The sequence below is a fragment of the Hypanus sabinus genome, chromosome 7 (genome assembly GCF_030144855.1).
Source record: "Hypanus sabinus isolate sHypSab1 chromosome 7, sHypSab1.hap1, whole genome shotgun sequence".
In the NCBI taxonomy this organism is placed as follows: domain Eukaryota; kingdom Metazoa; phylum Chordata; class Chondrichthyes; order Myliobatiformes; family Dasyatidae; genus Hypanus; species Hypanus sabinus.
This window is the reverse complement of record NC_082712.1, coordinates 47,868,868-47,888,243: the sequence shown is the minus strand read 5'-3', so window position 1 is coordinate 47,888,243 and position 19,376 is coordinate 47,868,868. Positions and strand designations below refer to the sequence as shown.

General features: G+C 39.7%; 1 protein-coding gene across 1 annotated transcript; it reads right to left on the bottom strand.

Annotated features, from left to right (window-relative positions):
* Positions 1–5,984: 5,984 nt before the first annotated feature.
* LOC132396324 (programmed cell death 1 ligand 1-like) lies at positions 5,985–16,723 on the bottom strand. The gene is made up of 6 exons (XM_059973841.1): positions 16,620–16,723; positions 13,717–13,785; positions 12,232–12,591; positions 11,002–11,280; positions 9,706–9,846; positions 5,985–8,194 (listed from the first exon to the last, which is right to left on the bottom strand). Exons 1-6 carry the CDS (start codon positions 16,687–16,689, stop codon positions 8,157–8,159), a joined length of 957 nt encoding a protein of 318 aa, XP_059829824.1. The 5' UTR covers positions 16,690–16,723; the 3' UTR covers positions 5,985–8,156.
* Positions 16,724–19,376: the final 2,653 nt, after the last annotated feature.

Here is a 19,376-nt window from a genome sequence, read left to right as displayed (position 1 = left end):
GGTTCCTGGGATGATGGGGTTGCTGTGTGAGGACAACTCTCTAGAGTTCAGAAGAATGGGAAGTGATCCCATTGAAGCATTCAAAATTCTTACAAGGTTCAACATGGAGGAGACTAGAACCAACAGCTGAGCCGCAGAATAAGGGGCAAACTGGCTGAAACTGGGATAAGAAGAAATCTTTTTAATCAGTGGTTGATGAATTGCTGATTGGCAAGAGAACCAAGGCAATTGGGGTAATGCAAGAAAATGGAACCAATAGAGACCATTCGCGACATCCAGGCTTACAGTGCTAAATGGCCTACTTATACTGTGGATGTTCTTTAAAGAACTCTAAACAGGATATCAAGTAGCTGAGGGCTTTAGAGATGGGGTTGTTTCAGAATAGATTGCAAGAATGGCATGGCATCCTGTAAGGTATTGAGTATAATGGGTTCTACAGTAACTGCAGGGCATTTTATGAACAGTACATATTAACACCACATTATATTCGTGATGCAGAGAATGAATATTTGGGAAAATGGGTACCAGTCAGGTGGGCTGCTTTTTCTGGATGAAACAGAACTTGTTAGAAATTTTAGAGTTGCTTTAATCCAGGCAAATTGAGAGTGTTCTACCACATTTCAGACTTATACTTTGTAGGCAGTGGAAAGGCTAAGGGGTGGTGGGAAGTGAATCATGTATTTATTCATTTAATATTGCAGGATGTCTTGCCGTTGACTTCTTTTTTTTCCCCATGATATTCATGTGGCTGGTTTACATCAGAATCAGCATTAGAACCAGGTTTAATATCACTGGCATTTTGTCGTAAAATTTGTTAACTATGTGACAGCAGTACAATACAATACGTAATAATAGTGAAATAACAGTGAATTACAGTTATTCTGTATAGATATATGTTAAATGGTTAAATTAAATAAGTAGTGCAAAAATAGAAATAAACAAGTAGTGAGGTAGTGTTCATGGGTTCTGTAGAGTACAGATCTACTTCTTTTAACGCAGTGTCGGATAACTTACCCATGTTCATTGATTTGTTGCTCTCGCTGCAAAGTGGATTTACAAGTTAAGTTCACCTCCGTATGCGTGCCTTTATTTATTTGATATGTAGTTGCACAGACACAACAATTTCAATTTCTATTCAGAAATCAGATAGCTCATGTTGTTCCGTTGTTTAAAAAAGGCTCTAAAAGTAAACCAGGTAATTACAGTCTGGTGAGCCTGACATCAGTAGTAGGTAAGTTATTGGAAGGTGTTCAGAGAGATCGGATATACAAGTACTTGGGCGGCCAAGGGCTGATTAAGGATAGTCAGCATGGCTTTGTGCATGGTAGATCGTATTTAACAAATCTTGTAGAGTTTTTTGAGGAGGTTACCAAGAAAGTAGATGAAGTTGTGGATGTTGTATACATGGACTTTAGTAAGGCATTTGACAAGCTCCCACATGGGAGGTTAATTCAGCAAGTTCAGACACTAGGTATCCATGGAGAGGTTGTAAACTGGATTCGAAATTGGCTGTGTGGGAGAAGACAGAGAGTGGCAGTGGATGATTGCTTCTCAGACTGGAGGCCTGTGACTAGTGTTGTGCCTCAGGGATCTGTGCTGGGACCATTGTTGTTTGTTGTCTATATCAATGATCTAGATGATAATGTGGTAAATTGGTTCAGCTGATGACACTAAAATTGGAGGCGTTGTGGACGTCAAGGAAGGCTTTCAAAGCTTGCAGAGGGATCTGGACCAACTGGAAAAATGGGCCAGAAAATGGCAGATGGAACTTAATGCAGACAAGTGTGAGGTGTTGCATTTTGGAACGGCAAATCAAGGTAGGACATATACAGTAAATGGTAGGGCACTGAGGAGTGCGGAGGAACAAAGGGATCTGTGAGTTCAGATACATAATTCCCTGAAAGTGGCATCACAGGTAGACAGGGTTGTAAAGAAGGCTTTTGGCATCCTGGCATTCATAAATCAAAGTATTGAGTATAGGAGTTGGGATATTAAGGTGAGGTTGTATAAGACATTAGTGAGGCCAAATTTGGAATATTGTGTGCAGTTCTAGTCACCTAACTATAGGAAGGATATCAGTAAGATTGAAAGAACGTAAAGAAGATTTACTAGGATGTTGCTGGGTCTTCAGGAGTTGAGTTACAGGGAAAGATTGAACAAGTTAGGACTTTATTCCTTGGAGCGTAAAGAATGAGGGGGGATTTAATAGAGGTTTACAAAATTATGAGGGGTATAGACAAAGTAAATGTGAGTCGGCACTTTCCACTTAGATTAGGAGAGATAATTACCAGAGGATTTGGCTTTAGGGTGAAAGGGGAAAGGTTTAGCGGGAACACTAGGGGGAACTTCTTCACTCAGAGAGTGGTGGGGGTGTGAAATGAGCTGCCATCTGATGTGGTAAATGCGCGCTCACTCTTAAGTTTTAAGAATAAATAGGATAGATACATGGATGAGAGAGGTTTGGAGGGTTACGGACTGGGTGCAGATCAATGGGACTAGCGGAATAAAGTTTTGGCACAGACTGGAAGGGCCGAATGGCCTGTTTATGTGCTGTAGTGTTCTATGGTTCCATGGCTAAGGGGAAGAAGCTGTTCCTGAATCACTGAGTGTGTGCCTTCAGGCTTCTGTACCTCCTTCCTGATGGTAGCATCAGGCAGGGGGCATGTCCTGAGTGATGGGGTCCTTACTGATTGATGGTGCCTTTTTGAGGCATTGCTCTTTGAAGATGTCATGAATACTATGAAGGCTAGTGCCCATGATGGAGCTAAGTTTACAACTCACTTACTTCAATCATCTTGAGAAGCCTCCCTCCCTCCCCCTACCAGACAGTGACTGCAGCCAATTAGAATTCTCTCTGATATATCTGTAGAAATTTGTGAGTGTTTTTGAGTGACAAACCAAATCTTCTCAAACTCCAAATGAAATATAGATGCTGTCATGCTTTCTTTATAGCTGCATCAATATACTGCATCCAGTTTAGGTCCTCAGAGATATTGACACCCAGGGACTTGAAACTGCTCACTCTCTCCACTTCTGACCTCTCTATGAGGTGTGTCTTACCTCGTCTTACCCTTTCTTAGTTTCTATTCAATAGTAACAGGGGACCATTGTTAGCACCATTGAATGTCAGGGGTAGGATATTAAACTCTCTCTAGTTGGAGTTGGTCAATGTCTGACACACTTTTGGCTCTAATCTTTCTTGTCACTTATCAATCCATGAATAAATGTCATCTCGATTTTGCTGCATGCTGTGGACAAGTTCATTTGCTGAGGAGGTTGTTGGGATTGAAGATTATGCGGTCACTCCATTAATAGACCCATGTCAGAAGTAGGATCTCTGATGACTTTATTCCTGGGAAGGTACAGTAGGAGAATGAGGGGTGACCTTATAGAAGAGTATACAATCATGGGGGCATGGATAGGGTGGATGCACACAATACTTTTCTCAGGGAGAGGAAACCAAAAACTAAACAACATGGGTTTGAAGTCTCTTTACTATCCATTGTGCCACTGGCATTTAGGGCAGTAACAAAGCTCCATCTCTGTCTGTCCTTGGTCATCTTCTCTATTGTGCCTCAGGTGTGGTTTGGGTTCCTCATTTCTGCCTCTAAGAGCAAGGTGCAAAGTTGTCTTTGGTCTCCTGCATTTCCTCTGCCCTCCAGGGGTTCAATGAAGTGCAGCCTTGATGATGGAGTTGGCCTCTCTTCTCACCATGTGCCCAATTCATCTCCAACATTTCCTCATGATGATTGTGACCATGCCCTCTTGATGACACTGGAGGAGTAGGGTGTAGTTGGAAATCTTTCTTGGCCAGAGAATGGAGTATCTTCCAAAGGCTCATGGTGTGGAATGATGACAGTTTGGCAAGGTGATTCTCCCTCATGTGCCAGTATTCTGACCTGTACAAGAATGTGGATAGAACAGATTAGTTTAAGATGACCTAAGAGGGTGACCTTTTCATGCAGAGGGTGCTGTGTAATTGGAACCAGCTGCTAGAGAGAATAGCTGAGGTGGGTACAATAACAACATTTAAAAGGCATCTGGAAAAGTATACGGATAGGAATGGTTTAGAGCAGCCATTCTCAACGGGGGCTATATGGCCCCCTTGGGGGCCCTGGCACATTTGAAGGGGGCCACCAACTGAAAACTGGGAAGGGGAGTCCCAGGTGTTTATGGAGGCCCTGGTAACTGAACGAATGAAAAACCCAAGCAGCAACCTTCATTGGAGTCTATAGTTTCCCTTCTATTTATAATATCTTTCCAACACACCATTTGAATTCGGCACACCTGGTAAATTCATTGCTTAAGCCCCTCCCACACAGCCTCACTTCAGAGTCAATCGTGAATCAGACTGCACCAGGTCAACGTATTCAATCAAGGGTTCTCTCATTCATTCTCTGAAGATCAGCATGTCTTGCTAGGCTTTTTTTAGCCTAGTAACTTTAAAGTATATGTGTTTGGGACATCAGGAACTTATACAATTTCCAAATCTGAAGAAGATCGCAGAGGCACTGAAGGACGATGACCTTACCGTTTATGTGAAACATCTCAAGCAGATACACAAGGATATGCAAGAAGGATTTAATGACCCATTAAACCTCGGTATCCTGGATTGGATTTTGAATCCATTTGAAGTACAACCCACCCAAGTTGAGGCAGAATTTCAAGAGAGTTTGATTGAACTTCAGAGTGATATAACTGCACATCGTCAGTTCAGTCAGTTTCAAAAAGATTTTTGGATCAAGAGTGATCTGCCGAATAAATTTACAACACTGTGGGAAAAAGCCCAAATATTTTTTATTGCCTTTCCCTCAACATATTTGGTTGAGAGTGGATTCTGCAAAGTAATTTCCTTGACAAAATCCAGGAACAGAATTGTCACAACAAGAGGTGACCTCCGACTGTCATTGTCTAATTTGGAGCCTGATCTCATGAAACTTGCAGAAAAGCGTCAAGCTCAAGGATCGCATTAGGCCTGATAGATGTTTAATTTAATACAGTCTTTTTTTAAAAGTTTTATCCATTATGTCAGAATGTTCCAGTTTTCTTGGTGTTCAATAATAAATGATTTTCTGTCTATCTGTTCGTGTTGTATCCCTGTTTGAAAGGGGGGCCCTGGAACCTGAGAAGAGCTCCTAAGGGGGCCATGGCCAAAAAAGCATTGAGAATCACTGATTTAGAGGGATTTAGGACAAATTCAATTAACTTGGTCAGCATCTTGGCCAGCATAGATAAATTGTGCCAAAAGACTCACCTCTCTCTCACTCAGTGAAGTAGCTGAAGACATTCACGTCTATTGACCCAAGTTCTCACTTCCTCTATTCACTGCCTTCTAGCTGTGTACATGATAGATCACCAGTCTACACTGAGAATGACGCTATTTCTCCTTCTTTGCACATCATTCAGCAAGACCTTGATTCCAGGGTCAAAAACTCCCATGCATATTCTCCCATGATTACGTGTTGCTGAATATTGGAGAGCAAACTATTCCCAATAATCTCGGCACTTGTTCCAGCTGTAACACACATTCTCTTCGATGGTTGCAGGCTAGCTTTAAATGGTAGGAAGTGATGAAATCAGTCAGATTTCATGTAGTCTGTTTGACTGTGGTAATTTATTTTTTATTCTTCTACTTCTCTTCTAATATTTGTATATCTGTGCACTTGTAACGCTACCGTGACACTGTGATTTCCTTTGGGATCAATAAAGCATCGATCTATCCAGTCGAGGAGTAGTGGCTACAGGCAACAATTGTTATAGTGAACAGGCAGAAAGCCTGTGGTCAATTGCACTTTGACATCATGCATGCACTGTGATTCTCAACCCTGTTTTTGTAGCCAACCAATTTAATTTCCAAGCTCTTCATAACAGTCTAAATGATTTCAAACTTACATAAATACACACACTAAGTAGGTTTTTAAATACAAAACTTAATTTTTAATTATATATTTAGTTTCATATAAAACATACACCATCAAATTGAATATATATAAATAGATTTGTTTACAATACATTTACAATGTAACATTTACAGTGCAACATTTACAGTGCAACATTTACAGTGCAACATTTACAGTGCAACATTTACAGTGCAACATTTATTTCTTTGAAAATTAAGCTTATTTATGGAGTTTTAAAAAAATGTTATTCACTATTTTGAAGTTCTTATAATCTTTGTGCAATAAAGGCATCTTCCACAAAATTCAGCCATTACGCCAGTAATCACAAAGGAGTAGAGAGTAATTTAAGCAGGAAATGGCAATATTCCTTTGTAATGAACAATGGCCCACATCAACAGGTTTAGGAGCAGTTATTACCCCTCACCCGTCAGGCTCTTGAACCAGAGGGGAAACTTCACTCACCCGAACACTAAATGGTTCCCACAACTTATGGATTCACTTTCAAGGACTCATTATCTCATGTTCTTGATACATTGCTTATTCATTTATTATTATTACTATTCTTTTTGTATTGGCACAGCTTGTTATCTTATGCACATTGTTTGTCTTATTGTGCGCAGTTTTACATTAATTCTGTTGTGTTCATTTGTATTTACTGAGAATATACAGTATAGGTATTTTGATAATCTATTTGAATGTTGTATTAAGACTTATTATTGTCCTACTGATTTACTTAAATCAGTCTTCAATACAGCTTCACATTGGCAATATCACCCTTAAAAATTCCTCTTAAAAAAGTAAATTCCCTATTCAGGCATTGTTTAACAATAAAATAATTGATAAACTTAGAATACAAAAATCAAACTTCAGTGTTTCACAGTAAACAAATATTGAATGAGAGAAAGCAAATGTACAACGGACATCAATAAAGAAAACTTAAGCTCAAGTATAACATCATGAAAGTTAACAGGAATTCTAGGAGGATTCAGAGATTTTAACAACATCATCCCTCTACATATCTGTATTTGTTTACTTGTCACTATTTAAAAAAAACACCCACACAAATAATAACTGCATTGACATACGAAACCTTGCAACTTACTTGTGCTACTGGGTTTGCTACTTGGCCAAAGTTACATCCTTAAGGCCTTAAATGGTCCCTTCTTATTAGTTTTGCTTTTTTTTAAAAAAAACCTTTGCTTGCATCCTTTTTACTCCTTTCCCCAAATTAAATGAGCCAACTACAAGGAGGTTAGCAACAATTTTGATTTTTTTGCAAAAGAGGTTGATACCACTAAAAAAAATACAGTGCTGCCGAGTTTCACTCTGGAGCTGAATTGTGTTCTACAGGTCGCTCAGAAAATGATTTGAAGGTACCGAGTATACTGAAGAAGTGTCTCAGCTCTTTATTCCTCTCCATAGATGCTGCCTGACCTACTGAGTTCCTCCAGCATTTTGTATGTGTTACTCTGGGTTTCCAACATCTGCAGCATCTCTTGTGCTTAATGGAATGCTGCCGAGCATTTTATGAATGATGGGAACTAAACAATACATAGAAAATGATTTCAAAAAAATTGATTTCAATCTAAACTTTCAGAGTTATATTACTTCCGCCTCTCTTTCTCTATAATATTCTTCAAAAAGGGCCTGTGGTGCCCAAGTATTAGCACAAGCATATACAAAGGTTTCCCTCTTGTTCTGGTTTGAATCAGTTATAAAACAATTCCACTTGCAGAAGTTACAAGTTCAAGAAGTTCCCCTTCCACAAAAACCTTAAAATTTCCCAGTTAACTGGCCTCTGTGGCTATTTTCGCTTTAGATTTAAAATTTTTTTTCTTCTTGTTTTCTGTTGCTGGACAGACCAGGCAGCCCTTGGAGACACAGTAGCCAAAACATACAGTCTGGCTGTTTGTTTACTTATTGAACAATGGATTTATGTAAATCCAATACAATATTTAGTTAATATGGAGCCAACTCTCAGGCAGTGAAAGTGCAATGATTACTGATACCGTATCATTGCACAAAGAAGGATCGTTTCTACACATCTTTGAAGGAGAAGCAAGCTGGATGCTTTGCTTAAGAAATTGAATGTGAGGGGTCTGCTTCTTTTTAAAACTTCACATTCACTGTACTTCTACAATAAGGCATGACTGTGTGCCAGTTCAGTGTAGTAGAAATGTCCATAGTTCTCATTTACCGAAAGAAAAACTTGGTGTTGCATTCAAAATATTCTTTCCACTTCAAGCAGAGAAGAGTTCATATCAGCAATCTGGCTTCGGCAATTTTTTTCTTGGCTAAATACAAAGAAAAAGATATACATAACTGTACATACAGCTATTTACTGCAGATTACTTACTCATATAGCCTAACAAAGAAATTTATGACTCTGTGGAAGATTTCAGTTCAATGTGTTAAAACAACACTAATCTGTTTCCATATCCTGGTAACACCAATCGATTACAGGCATTCCTTAAGCTATCTCAGCCAACTTTATTTCTTCAGTTTCACCCGTCCTTTAACTAATAAGTCCAAACACTCTCATAAAGTCAGAAATACAAATTGCACATCAAATACAATTATTTCCAAGTGGCTCACTTGTTGTCCTACCAGGAAATACTGTTGAAAGGTAGGTAATCTTTATCCACAAATCAGTCATATGCAATCTTCAGGGTAAATCTCATTCCATCTACTTTTGACCATAATGATGTGTCATTCTAAAACTTTACCTGCATCTCTACAGACTGAAGTTTTGAATATTAAGTGTAGGGGTGGTGGGGGTGGGGGGGGTCAGATTCCTTTTCTGCTAATGCAGTCATAGATTTATGATAATTGCAAAGGCAGAAACAAGAAAAATGTCATTTTTAAAATACGAGTTAGCCTTTTGGATGTGATAGGGGTCTTGGAATAATGGCCTGTGGTGTGGTGGGGGATGGGAAAGTCCAACTTGCAGCATAGTGGAAGATGGATGATAACATCAATTAATTCCTGTTCCCATACTATACATGATTTTACTTTCTGTTGAATAGAAGTAGCTGCTCTGCTACATCATCAAGCCTGAATTTCACTAAGTTGTCCATTTCACTGGATTATCACATGGAAAAAGCTTTAAGGATGCTTCTTCAGTTTTAACCTCAATCCTTCTGTTATGTTACAAGTTGGGAGATTAGAATCCACTGAATGATCAGTAGTATAATATTGACTTCTTATGGCCAATCATTGATTGCAATCCTGAATGCAAAACCCTGTTCTTGCTCAATATCCATAAAAGTCCACTTGCCTGCAAGATCACTGGACAACAATCAGGAGATGGAACTTGTAAGATTTCTCCTCTCCAGTAGTAAGAGGCTCTGAGGACTGCTATAGCTGAGGTTTGGGCACTTCATAGTCAGGAGTGCATTCTGGACAAGGAGGACAGCATTTTAATTTAAGCTTTGTTGATGTCTTTATAAAATTATTTTAGAACAAAAAGAAATTAAAGCCTTACATCTGCCTCGGCTGAGATATATTTCAGTTTACTGGATGGAAAGGTTAAACTTCACTCTAATTAAACCATAATTACTTAAAACTATTGCAAAGGTTTAGTGATTTGTTTAGGGCTAAGAATGCTTTATGGTAAAGGGGGTCCTCCTTCTTCACTTAAGTGTATTATGACTTTCAATGCTCAGCTATTTAATTGCCTAACAAAGGTAGTTACCTAGTGTAAAATTACATTTCTCAGAATAAACTGATTGAAACATCTGAACTCTTTCATGATTATCCTATATGGCGTAAAGAAACATTTTCTTCATGCACAACAATTACCTACCTTGCCAATGTCTTCTTAATTTTATCAGGACAACAATGATTCCAAGAAGAACTGACAAAGGAATAATGACTGTAGCGATGAGGTAACTCCTTCTCATTGATGTGATTGTATTCACTGGCAGGTCATCAATGCTTTTTATTTCTGAAAAAAAAAAAGGGGTAGTGATAATTAAACATTGTGTACTTCAAGTTGAACTTTCAGAATTAAGAAATAATATGTTAAGATAATAGTATGGTTGCTAACAACAGTTGGATGTTACCATCTCAAAATGTCTGACTCCGTGCAAATAGTGACGGAACAGACTCTAAATCCCTGTGATAGATTCCTAATGCTACCTTAACAGATTTTTAAATTTCCACTCAATACCTATTTTCCTGAGTTCTTCTGAGAGCTTAATTATTAATTAGAGAATAGAAGGCAATTCAAAAAGCAAAAAGATAGCCTTTTGTTAACTGTTTTTGGAATACATAGTACTGTGTAGCAGGATAGAGATGTGTCTCTACAAAGGAGATGTAAGGCACTTATCCCTCTGCTACTCTGTGGGTCTAAGCAGAAGTGGCACCTGCTTAGACCCCAGTCAGGGTCAGATGAAGCCACTAGAGCAGGTGGTGGATGGTCGTATGAGCAGCTGCTGCATGAATATACAACCACTGATACCAGGCAGGCAACTTATGACCAGTATTGATAATAGCAGGGCTCTGCCATCTTGTAAAGACACTGCCCAGAAGAAGGCAATGGCAAATCATTTCTGGAGAAAAATTTACCAAAAACAGCCACGGTCAAGACCACCATTGCCCATGCCACACAACATGGCACACAATGAATGAATGAAGTACTGCTCCACAAAATTATGCTAGTACTGTGTTTAAAGGTATTCTGTCATGGGAGCTTTTCTTCCATTATTGCTGTAAATCTGGCATCTTAATATAGATGTGCAGAGGATAATATTCATAGGAATGCACAGAAATAGTTGTAGTGTTTAAGTTAACATTATTTTCCAATTACTGTGTTGGTGATTCTGAAAAAGAAATGGTATGTGATATATGTATAGTATGTGACAAATAACTGAATTGATATACTGTAAGTTACATCACCATATTAATATTGTTTGTGTTATCTATATTGTACAACTAGAAATAATGTATTTGAAAAGATGAAATTCTAAGAAAATTTCTTTTTTAAAGCTAGGTTTATAGGACATGGAAATGCCAATCACAAAATTGAAGGTACCAGTGTAACAAATTCAGTAAATATTGCTTTAAGTGTATTTAGCAAAAATAAACAGAAGTGACCTACCTTTAATTTGTAAAACCGCAGAAGTAGACATATTAAGGTCTTTAATCCGAAACATGCATATATATGTTTCATTAGTTTCTGCCCGTATCCTAAGTACACTACGTATGTTATAGAGTCCATTGGTGCCAGTAAAGTGGGTGGTATTGGCAGTTTTATTAAGGTCAGCACCATTTGCATTGTACCACACGACTTCAGCTAAGGGGTACCCAGATGATCGGCAAACAAATTCTGTCTCCATTTTTCCCTTGGTGTTGAGGGTCTCTATGTCTTTATATGATGCTGTAAAATAGAATTGCAACATTTGATTTAATTTGGAGACAATACTACAACAACTTGTCACAGTTCTAGCATAGTAAAGTATCCCAAGACTCTACAGAAGAGCATTATTCAATAGCCCAAAATTTAAAGAGATGTCTGGTAGTTGACTAGATTTTTGGCTCACACACAGTATGTTTAAATAAGTAAAGATAGGCAGAAAGATATAAAAGTTTAGGGAGGAGATCCCAGAGCTCAAGACTTGGAAGCTGAAGGTATTGTGGCTGGTGAATTACTTTGCTTTTCTGGATGCCACAGTTTTTGGCAAGGTCCATAATTTTTGATAACCATTCATTATGTAAATGGTGTTCAGCTATCTGCTTGCTGCAGGTTGATCATTTTAGGATTATGACTCAGGAATAGTGAAGGAACAACAATATGTTTTCATGTCAAGATGATAGGTGATTGGAGGGGAATCCGTAGCAAATAATGTTGCGATGGAACGCGGTCACGAATTGAGGGAGTATGGACATATTGGAAAAGGTTCAGAAAAGTGAGGGCAAGGCTATGAGGAAATCTAAAGTTCCAGAAGCCTTATAGCAGGAGTCTATCTTTTGAAGTGTAGTTATGTACAGCCTATTTAACACTGCAGAGAACTCTTATTGATATTTGCTTAAGCTCCTGCTTACAGCTTTTAGTTAACATCCTATTTATTGTCATCAGATGGGAAATCTGCTCCAGGTGAAGTTAACTATTAAGGCACAAATGTGGAGACAAGCGATGCATGTTCAGGTCTTGTTTTACACAAGTTTTAACTCTTCTTTCTGGGCATCAATGGGACGGCATATCTGAGATCAAGAGTTCACTATATAGGAAGCAAACATATATTCCCTTTATGTGTTGTGGTGAGAAGAACATAAATAGAATCAGAATCAGTCAGGTACTAGACCAGAAATGAGGAGTTGTCTTGTTTACCTGTAACTCTCAGAGCAGATTCTTTGTAATCCACACCATTGAGGGCAATAACACAGCGGTAGGTCCCTGCATCACTCACTCTCACTTGGTTGATCTCCAGTACAGCACGCCCATTGTGAAGCTCATCCAGTAACAGGGCTACTCTTTCTCTGTATTCGACCGCCTGGTCCTCGAGAACAACTTTCCCATTGTGCAGTTTATACACCAGCTGAGAAGTTCCATTTTCCAGGATGTGATACCAGAATACTTTTAACATATTCACATGGAAATTGGATTCAACTGGAAATATGCACTCCATAGTGATGTTATTCCCAAAGGATGCTGTATAGAACAGTCTTGGAGCAGTGACCATAAAAAGAGCTGAAACATCAAAACTTGGTGTTACTGAAATGATCTCTGCATAACTGTGAAGAAGTGAATTTCTCTGGTCATTCTCCAAGCTCCGAGTTTCCCCCAATCCTGTTGATAGACCAGCCCTGGAGAAATGGCAATGACACCATTTTTCCCCCCCAAGGTTTCTACCACTTTACTACTGGTGAGCCATCAGGAGACAGCCCATGGAAATACACCCTGTGGTTAACTGAAACAGACAACTTGGATTGGCCAGAAGATTGTGTTTGAAATCTGAATGACTGAGAGATGAAATGGTAGCCAGAAAGCCCAGTTGAATTATAGTTAGAATATGCAATTGTTTATAATGATCAAGTTAATTCAGCGATTCAGTTCTGGTGAATGACAATGTCATCAGACCCCCTATCAATTTCAAATTACATTCATTTTGCTTGTAATTTGGCACTTATGACTAGACTAAATTACTGGAAGTTACTTTGTTTCTCTTTCTACTCTAAACCAATGCTATATACTGTATATGTGGGCTGTGAGCTATTCTGAGAAATTGCTCTCTGGGAACTTCCACCTACACAGCAGTTTGTTATGAGGAAGCGTAATTAACAGATTATATATTTCCATTTTTTTCATCTTCTCCTGAAGCCTTTTGCCCCGGAGGGTTGGGCAATTGAGAGCTGGAAGCCTGCACCTCTACAGGATGGTTCCAGGAAGTCACAATTCTGATCTCATATGCGCAAATTGATGCATCAAAATTCTGTCCAACCCTCACTGCTTAAAATCAAACAATTAAAAAAAAAATCACTGTAAACAAATCTAGAATCATTTCGGTCTGCTTGATTGTAAGTGAAAACCAGGAGAAAAGTACACTGACAGCAGAGCAGAATGCATTGTAGCACTGCTTTGCTTGAAGGGCCTTTTCATAACTGATATGGTTAGTCTTTGTTGGCTACAAGTCCCATCATTGTTTGAATCAGTCATCAACTAGGGATCCAAAGAGAAAGCACCTTAGTGAATGTTAATGAATTCTTAAACCCGTTCTCTCTGGAACACCATCATATGTTTTTCATTCTACATTGTTTTGCTCAGGTATATGTCTATTGCTGAAATACTTTATAAATTCAAAGATTAATGTCATACCTGCATTTGAGGGAATGTGGGCTCCCAGAATAAACAGTAATGAGATTATCTTCATCTTTCTGAAGCTACCTGAAGAAAATCACAATTTCCAACCCATTAGTTATATTTTATTAAAGGAATCGTTAAATAAGTCATTGTTTTTTCTTTGAATGAGTGTCAGGCCTGCACAGACAAACACCCTCCAGTCTCCAAATGAGAATCACATGCCAGTCATTTCCAACTCATCACCTGCAACCTAGTTGAACTGTGCTTGCGTCCATGTTCCTTGTTCACTCATTAGAACCAGGAAGCCTCAACCAGTTGCTCCTTGCCTTCAGTAACCTTCATGCCTTGTTGCGTATCTTGTTTTGTGACCCCTTCAGGCTTGTTCTTTTGCAGTTGTTCTTTAAAGTTATCTATCACTGCTAAATCATCTCTGCTGTTCTGCTTTGGGGTAAAACCTCCTCCACGTTTCCTGTCAGGATGAGAGAGCTGGATGGCCAGGTGAAGCATGGGTCTTGAGAGGAGAGTCAGGAGTAACCCACAATGAGAGGAGTCAATAAGGAGGAGCCAGATGGACTCAAGGTTCCCTCCGATGCTTATGTCCATAGGTCATGTGCTTGCTCTAACCATCCCAGGTGCCAAAGGACACACATCAATGGCTGTGATACAGAAGGGGTGAGATAGGCTCAATAGGGAGTCCAAGCACATCTCATCTTCAGCTGCTGGTGCTGTTTTCCAGGATGCAATGGGTATCTGAAACGTGGGTGATTGGAGGCTCTACAGTAGGTGCACAAGTTCATTTTCCACTTATGTTCACACTCTTGAGGGATTGGGGAGCTCCTCCTAACTTCATGGATTCTGGATGCATTGCTGATGAGGGTGCTGCAGCCTGAAATTATTCCGGGAATGGAACTAGGGACCTGGAGGGTCATCCCATAAGATGCTTGTCAGTTCAGAGGGCCAGACTGGTAAAGCTTTTGAGGTCCATGGGCATCTTATGGGTAGACAGCTCATCTTTCAAGCATTCTGAAAGGCTGTGATGGCAATGGGACAACATTCCAGCCACACATCGCCGCGAGGGTTCCGAATTCCATGTTGTAATCCAGCTCCAAGTGCAAGATTTGACACAGGCATCGCATTGCCCTGCTGCCTACCTTTTACTTCCGGTATAATTGAAAACCCAGTGAATCTCAGCGGGTGAATTCCTCGTATTTATTATAAATGAGTGTTTTATTGTCCCAGTTGGCAGCAGCCCAGGTCAGAGCTCACCCAACCAGGAGAGAGACAACAAAAGCAACTTTGGCTCGGCCCACAGCATACAGAGATGGCTGGAGCTTGAAGACAGGAAGTTGCAGCATCGTGTCGGGGATCCATTGAAGTTCTCGGGCGCTTGAGACCGGGATTTCGAGGGAGGAGGTTGACTGTCGCATGGTTGCTGTATCGAGACGGAGCAACTGGTTGAGGCTGGCTGGTTTATGTGACCGAACAAGTTTTGTGAAGGAGAGTCGGACTTATCTAGGTTGCAGGTAATGAGTTGGAAATGATTAGCAGGTTATTCCTGTTAGTTAGGTGTAAGCCTGAAACCAAGTTAAACTAACCTCAGAAACCAAATCAAAAATGGATTAAATTTGTGGTTTACAATATCTATGGTTAAATTTAAACTAAAAAAAAATCATGTCTTATTTAGTTAAACTATTACAAAGTAGATTATTACAAATACAACATGACGATCAGTTGAAGTCTCCCTACTATTACAAGTGACAAGTTGTTATGGGGACTCTTTTACAAATCAAATCAATATCCATGCTGATTCTGTAATTAACTTACAGATAAATGGAAATTTCATTGCTATTTTAGAAAGCATCACATACTATATTGCCCCATGACTGTGCCAATTATACCAACAGACCAATGGGAGGGGTATGGAGGGATATGGTCCAGATGTAGATTGATGGGACTAGGCAGAATAATGGTTCTACGTTATCTAGATCAGCCAAAGGTCCCCTCTCTGTGCTGGAGTGCTCTAAGTTTCAATGACCAATTTAATTCAATCGTCAGTATACAGCTACAGCATACACCTTCGGTTACAAGCTCGTGTCTTAATGACACTGTGCAAGGAGCTGTGCTCACGACAACAATTAACACATTTCTTGGCAACTTTAATTTCCTGAGCATACAGCCACAGTGATGCTTCCCACTATCTCCAGTGGTTGCTGCCTGGGTCAGCCCGCTTAATTTTCCTCTGGCTGAAACCTGAGAATGTGGTCTGCACACTGATGCACAGGTGCTCAGTTCAGCTGTTTTTATGTTCACTACCAGCAGTGTGGCAGCATGCGTGATCCTCAATGAAAAGTCACTGCCCATCAACCCAGAATACCAGATGAACAGACAAGCTGGAGGACCCGCTCTGTTCCTCCGGCTTCCAGCATCAGCAGCCTTCTGCGTACCCAGCCGAGAATATATCTCCAAGACCCAGGAAGAAGGGACAGGACAACACTCTCATGGTGGATCAAAACACTATCTTATGCTCTCAGCATAACAGCTCAGAGCAGCTGGAAAAAGCCACTCTATCCACCAATAGCTGACCCACCTCACCTCAAGTCAACTGTGATCAAAAATAATACGAATAACATGTAACAATGAGCAAAATTATTCCTTCAGACTCAACACAAGCCTCTAGAATTAAATGTATTTTCAGAAAAATCATAACGTTTCACTCATGTTAAAATCAGCTGATAATTTTATTTATTTATTACAATGAATTTTTCACTAACTACTCTAATACTATTACTTAATTCCTGACTTTTTAAAATATCTTTCTCTTTTTGTTATGTAATGTCCTCCATATTATTGTATGGGTAAAAATTGTTTAAACCAATAATAAAGATCGGAATATGTTAATAGTAAGCAGCTTGCCTTACCGTCCTCTCGTTTGTCAGTGAACTCTTGAACCAGCAGGCTGCAGTGTAACAGTCGCGGTGTTATTGCCATTAAATACTTGCTACTTCCGTTACGTCACCCGTTGTCATCTCCAGTAAAGGTTGCAGGAAAATCCTCATAATTTTTTTTGTTGCATTATTGGAAGGAGAATCACCTGTTGATGATGTTGGTTCTTGCACGTTTCGAATGCACGTTTTTCCTCGGTCATGAACTTTGTATAACTGTGGTTAGTCAGAATTTCAAAGCATGAATCCCGGGGCGAATTTAAGGGTGGGGACCATGTACAATTACGAAAAGTTCTGAGAGAGATATGCTGGCGAATTTCTTCACTCGCCGCCACCCTCCCGAACATGAAAAGATTATACGGTTATCCATTTCCTTACTTCATAAACCAGTTTTGTCGAAGGGAAACCAATACTGCGTAGCACAGATCGCCCTGGCTTATGAACGTCGACTTACCGAACCCCTACATGCGAAAAAGCTCCCATAATATTAATTTTTAAAGTACACCAGAAACCACGAATGGCAGAATTAGTTTCCCTTCTCTTTAAGTAAACTGTCCTTTTATATCAATCTTATGTACTTTTAATGCCGCTCAATGCAATACTGTGCAGGTGTGATAACTACGTGGAGTGATTTTTGAGTATTTTCTGACCTTGGGACACATTCATTTCAGGACATTTGTAAAAGCAGAATTGGTTTGTTCCATGTGTCTGTCTGTAACTAGTTTCTTGAAGACCTTGTGTGCTGTGTTCATCAAAGTAGTCCATTGAATTCCTTAACCCAATCCTGTGGCAGGAGGCTTGAATGCTGAGGTTTCGGAACAAAATATTTTTGAAAGTAAGCACCAAGAGATAATGTTATTCAGTGCATTCAATTGCAATTGACATGGAAATATGTATATTAAGAAATTAATTCCAGTTAATTTGAATAAATGGGATAGGAGGAATCAGAATTAAGAAAAAGCGGAGAGTTCTGAACATTAAAGAAATCAAAAGATATGGGTCAGAACTGGGAAATGTGTTTGAGGCATAATGGATAAGATGACAAGCAGTCAAGAATTTGTAAAGTTTGTGTCACAAAAGAGTCAGACAGGGGCCATCTTCAGCAAGAGTGAGTTGAATCAGTCACCCTTGGCTTTTAGTGACTGACTTCCCCATCTGAGTAGAAACTGACCAGAAACTCATTGTTCCACCTGTATAAATGAGTCATTACTCGTGATTATAGGGTCATCCAAAGGCACTGCACGGGCTTTTGCCTGCCCAGAGGAATGTCCTCAAAATTTCTCAATATCATTGCATTTTTGTGTATAAGTGGGAGGTGGTACACTTTGGAAGGACAAACTCCGAGGCAGAGTACAAAGTAAATGGCAGGATACTTGGTAGTGTGGAGGAGCAGAGGGATCTGGGGGTACATGTCGGCAGATCCCTGAAAGTTGCCTCACAGGTAGATAGGGTAGTTAAAAAAGCTTATGGAGTGTTAGCTTTCATAAGTCAAGGGATATAGTTTAAGAGTCATGGGGTAATGATGCAGCTCTATAAAACTCTGATTAGGCCACACTTGGAGTACTGTGTCCATTTCTGGTCGCCTCACTATAGGAAGGATGTGGAAGCATTGGAAAGGGTACAGAGGAGATTTACCAGGATGCTGCCTGGTTTAGAGAGTATGCAGTTTGATCAGAGATTAAGGGAGCTAGGGCTTTACTCTCTGAAGAGAAAGACAATGAGAGGGGACATGATTGAGGTATACAAGATATTGAGGAATAGATAGAGTGGACAGACAGCACCTCTTCCCCGGGGCACCACTGCTCAGTACAAGAGGACATGGCTTTAAGGTAAGAGGTGGGAAGTTCAAGGGGGATATTAGAAGAAGGTTTTTTACTCAGAGAGTAGTTGGTGTGTGCAATGCACTGCCTGACTCAGTGGTGGAGGCAGATACACTAGTGAAATTTAAGAGACCACTAGACAGGTATATGGAGGAATTTAAGGTGGGGGGTTATATGGGAGGTAGGGTTTAAGGGTCGGCACAACATTGTGGGCCGAAGGGCCTGTACTGTGCTGTATTGTTCTATGTTCTATATATTGTGCATCATGACATACTAATGTGTCTCTCCTGGATCACCTTTCCCATGAATCTTTCAATTATAAGGAGAAACTGGATAGGCTGAGTTTGTTATTCCTGGAGCAGAGGGGACTGAGAGGGATCTGGACGGAGGCATATAGAACATGAACTGGCATACTTTTCGCATAAATGGTCATGAACTCCTCATGGTATTTAAGACAGACGGTGTAAGTTTAAGGTGAGGGGTAAGGTTTAAGAGTTGTGTTGAAGAATTGTGATCAGGATTTGGAATAAACTACCTGGGGGTGTGGGGCAGGTACTCACACCATCTGGGCAAGTACCATCTGGGCAAGGCACTGTAGGGTTGGTAGTCTGGGATTAGTAGAGTTACAGTCTTGATGGTTGACACGCATATGGTGGAATGTGATTTTTTTTAATTAAGAAAGTAACTGTGCTTTTGGAGCTGAAATACCAGAATATAGTTGGTTACCAAGAAAGACACTGCCCTTCATACTGCATTATTAGAAAAACAAGAATTGTGTTTGGTTCTTAGTTCAGAGAATTTGTTACATCATGGAAACTAGAGATTTACCCAATTTATTTCTATGACTGCCTGTTACTGTTTTGATTCTATTCATTTTCTGTTCCTAGTTTCCCAGGTATATTGTGAGAGTATT

What these genes read in the sequence shown, in the direction of transcription:
- LOC132396324 (XM_059973841.1), bottom strand. Translation starts at nt 16,689, where the DNA reads ATGGCAATAACACCGCGACTGTTACACTGCAGCCTGCTGGTTCAAGAG. An exon ending in CCACATTCCCTCAAATGCAG is followed by an intron (nt 12,592 to 13,716) that starts GTATGACATTAA and finishes TTGATGTTTCAG; the next exon opens with CTCTTTTTATGGTCACTGCT. An exon ending in TGCGGTTTTACAAATTAAAG is followed by an intron (nt 9,847 to 11,001) that starts GTAGGTCACTTC and finishes TTTTTTTTTCAG; the next exon opens with AAATAAAAAGCATTGATGAC.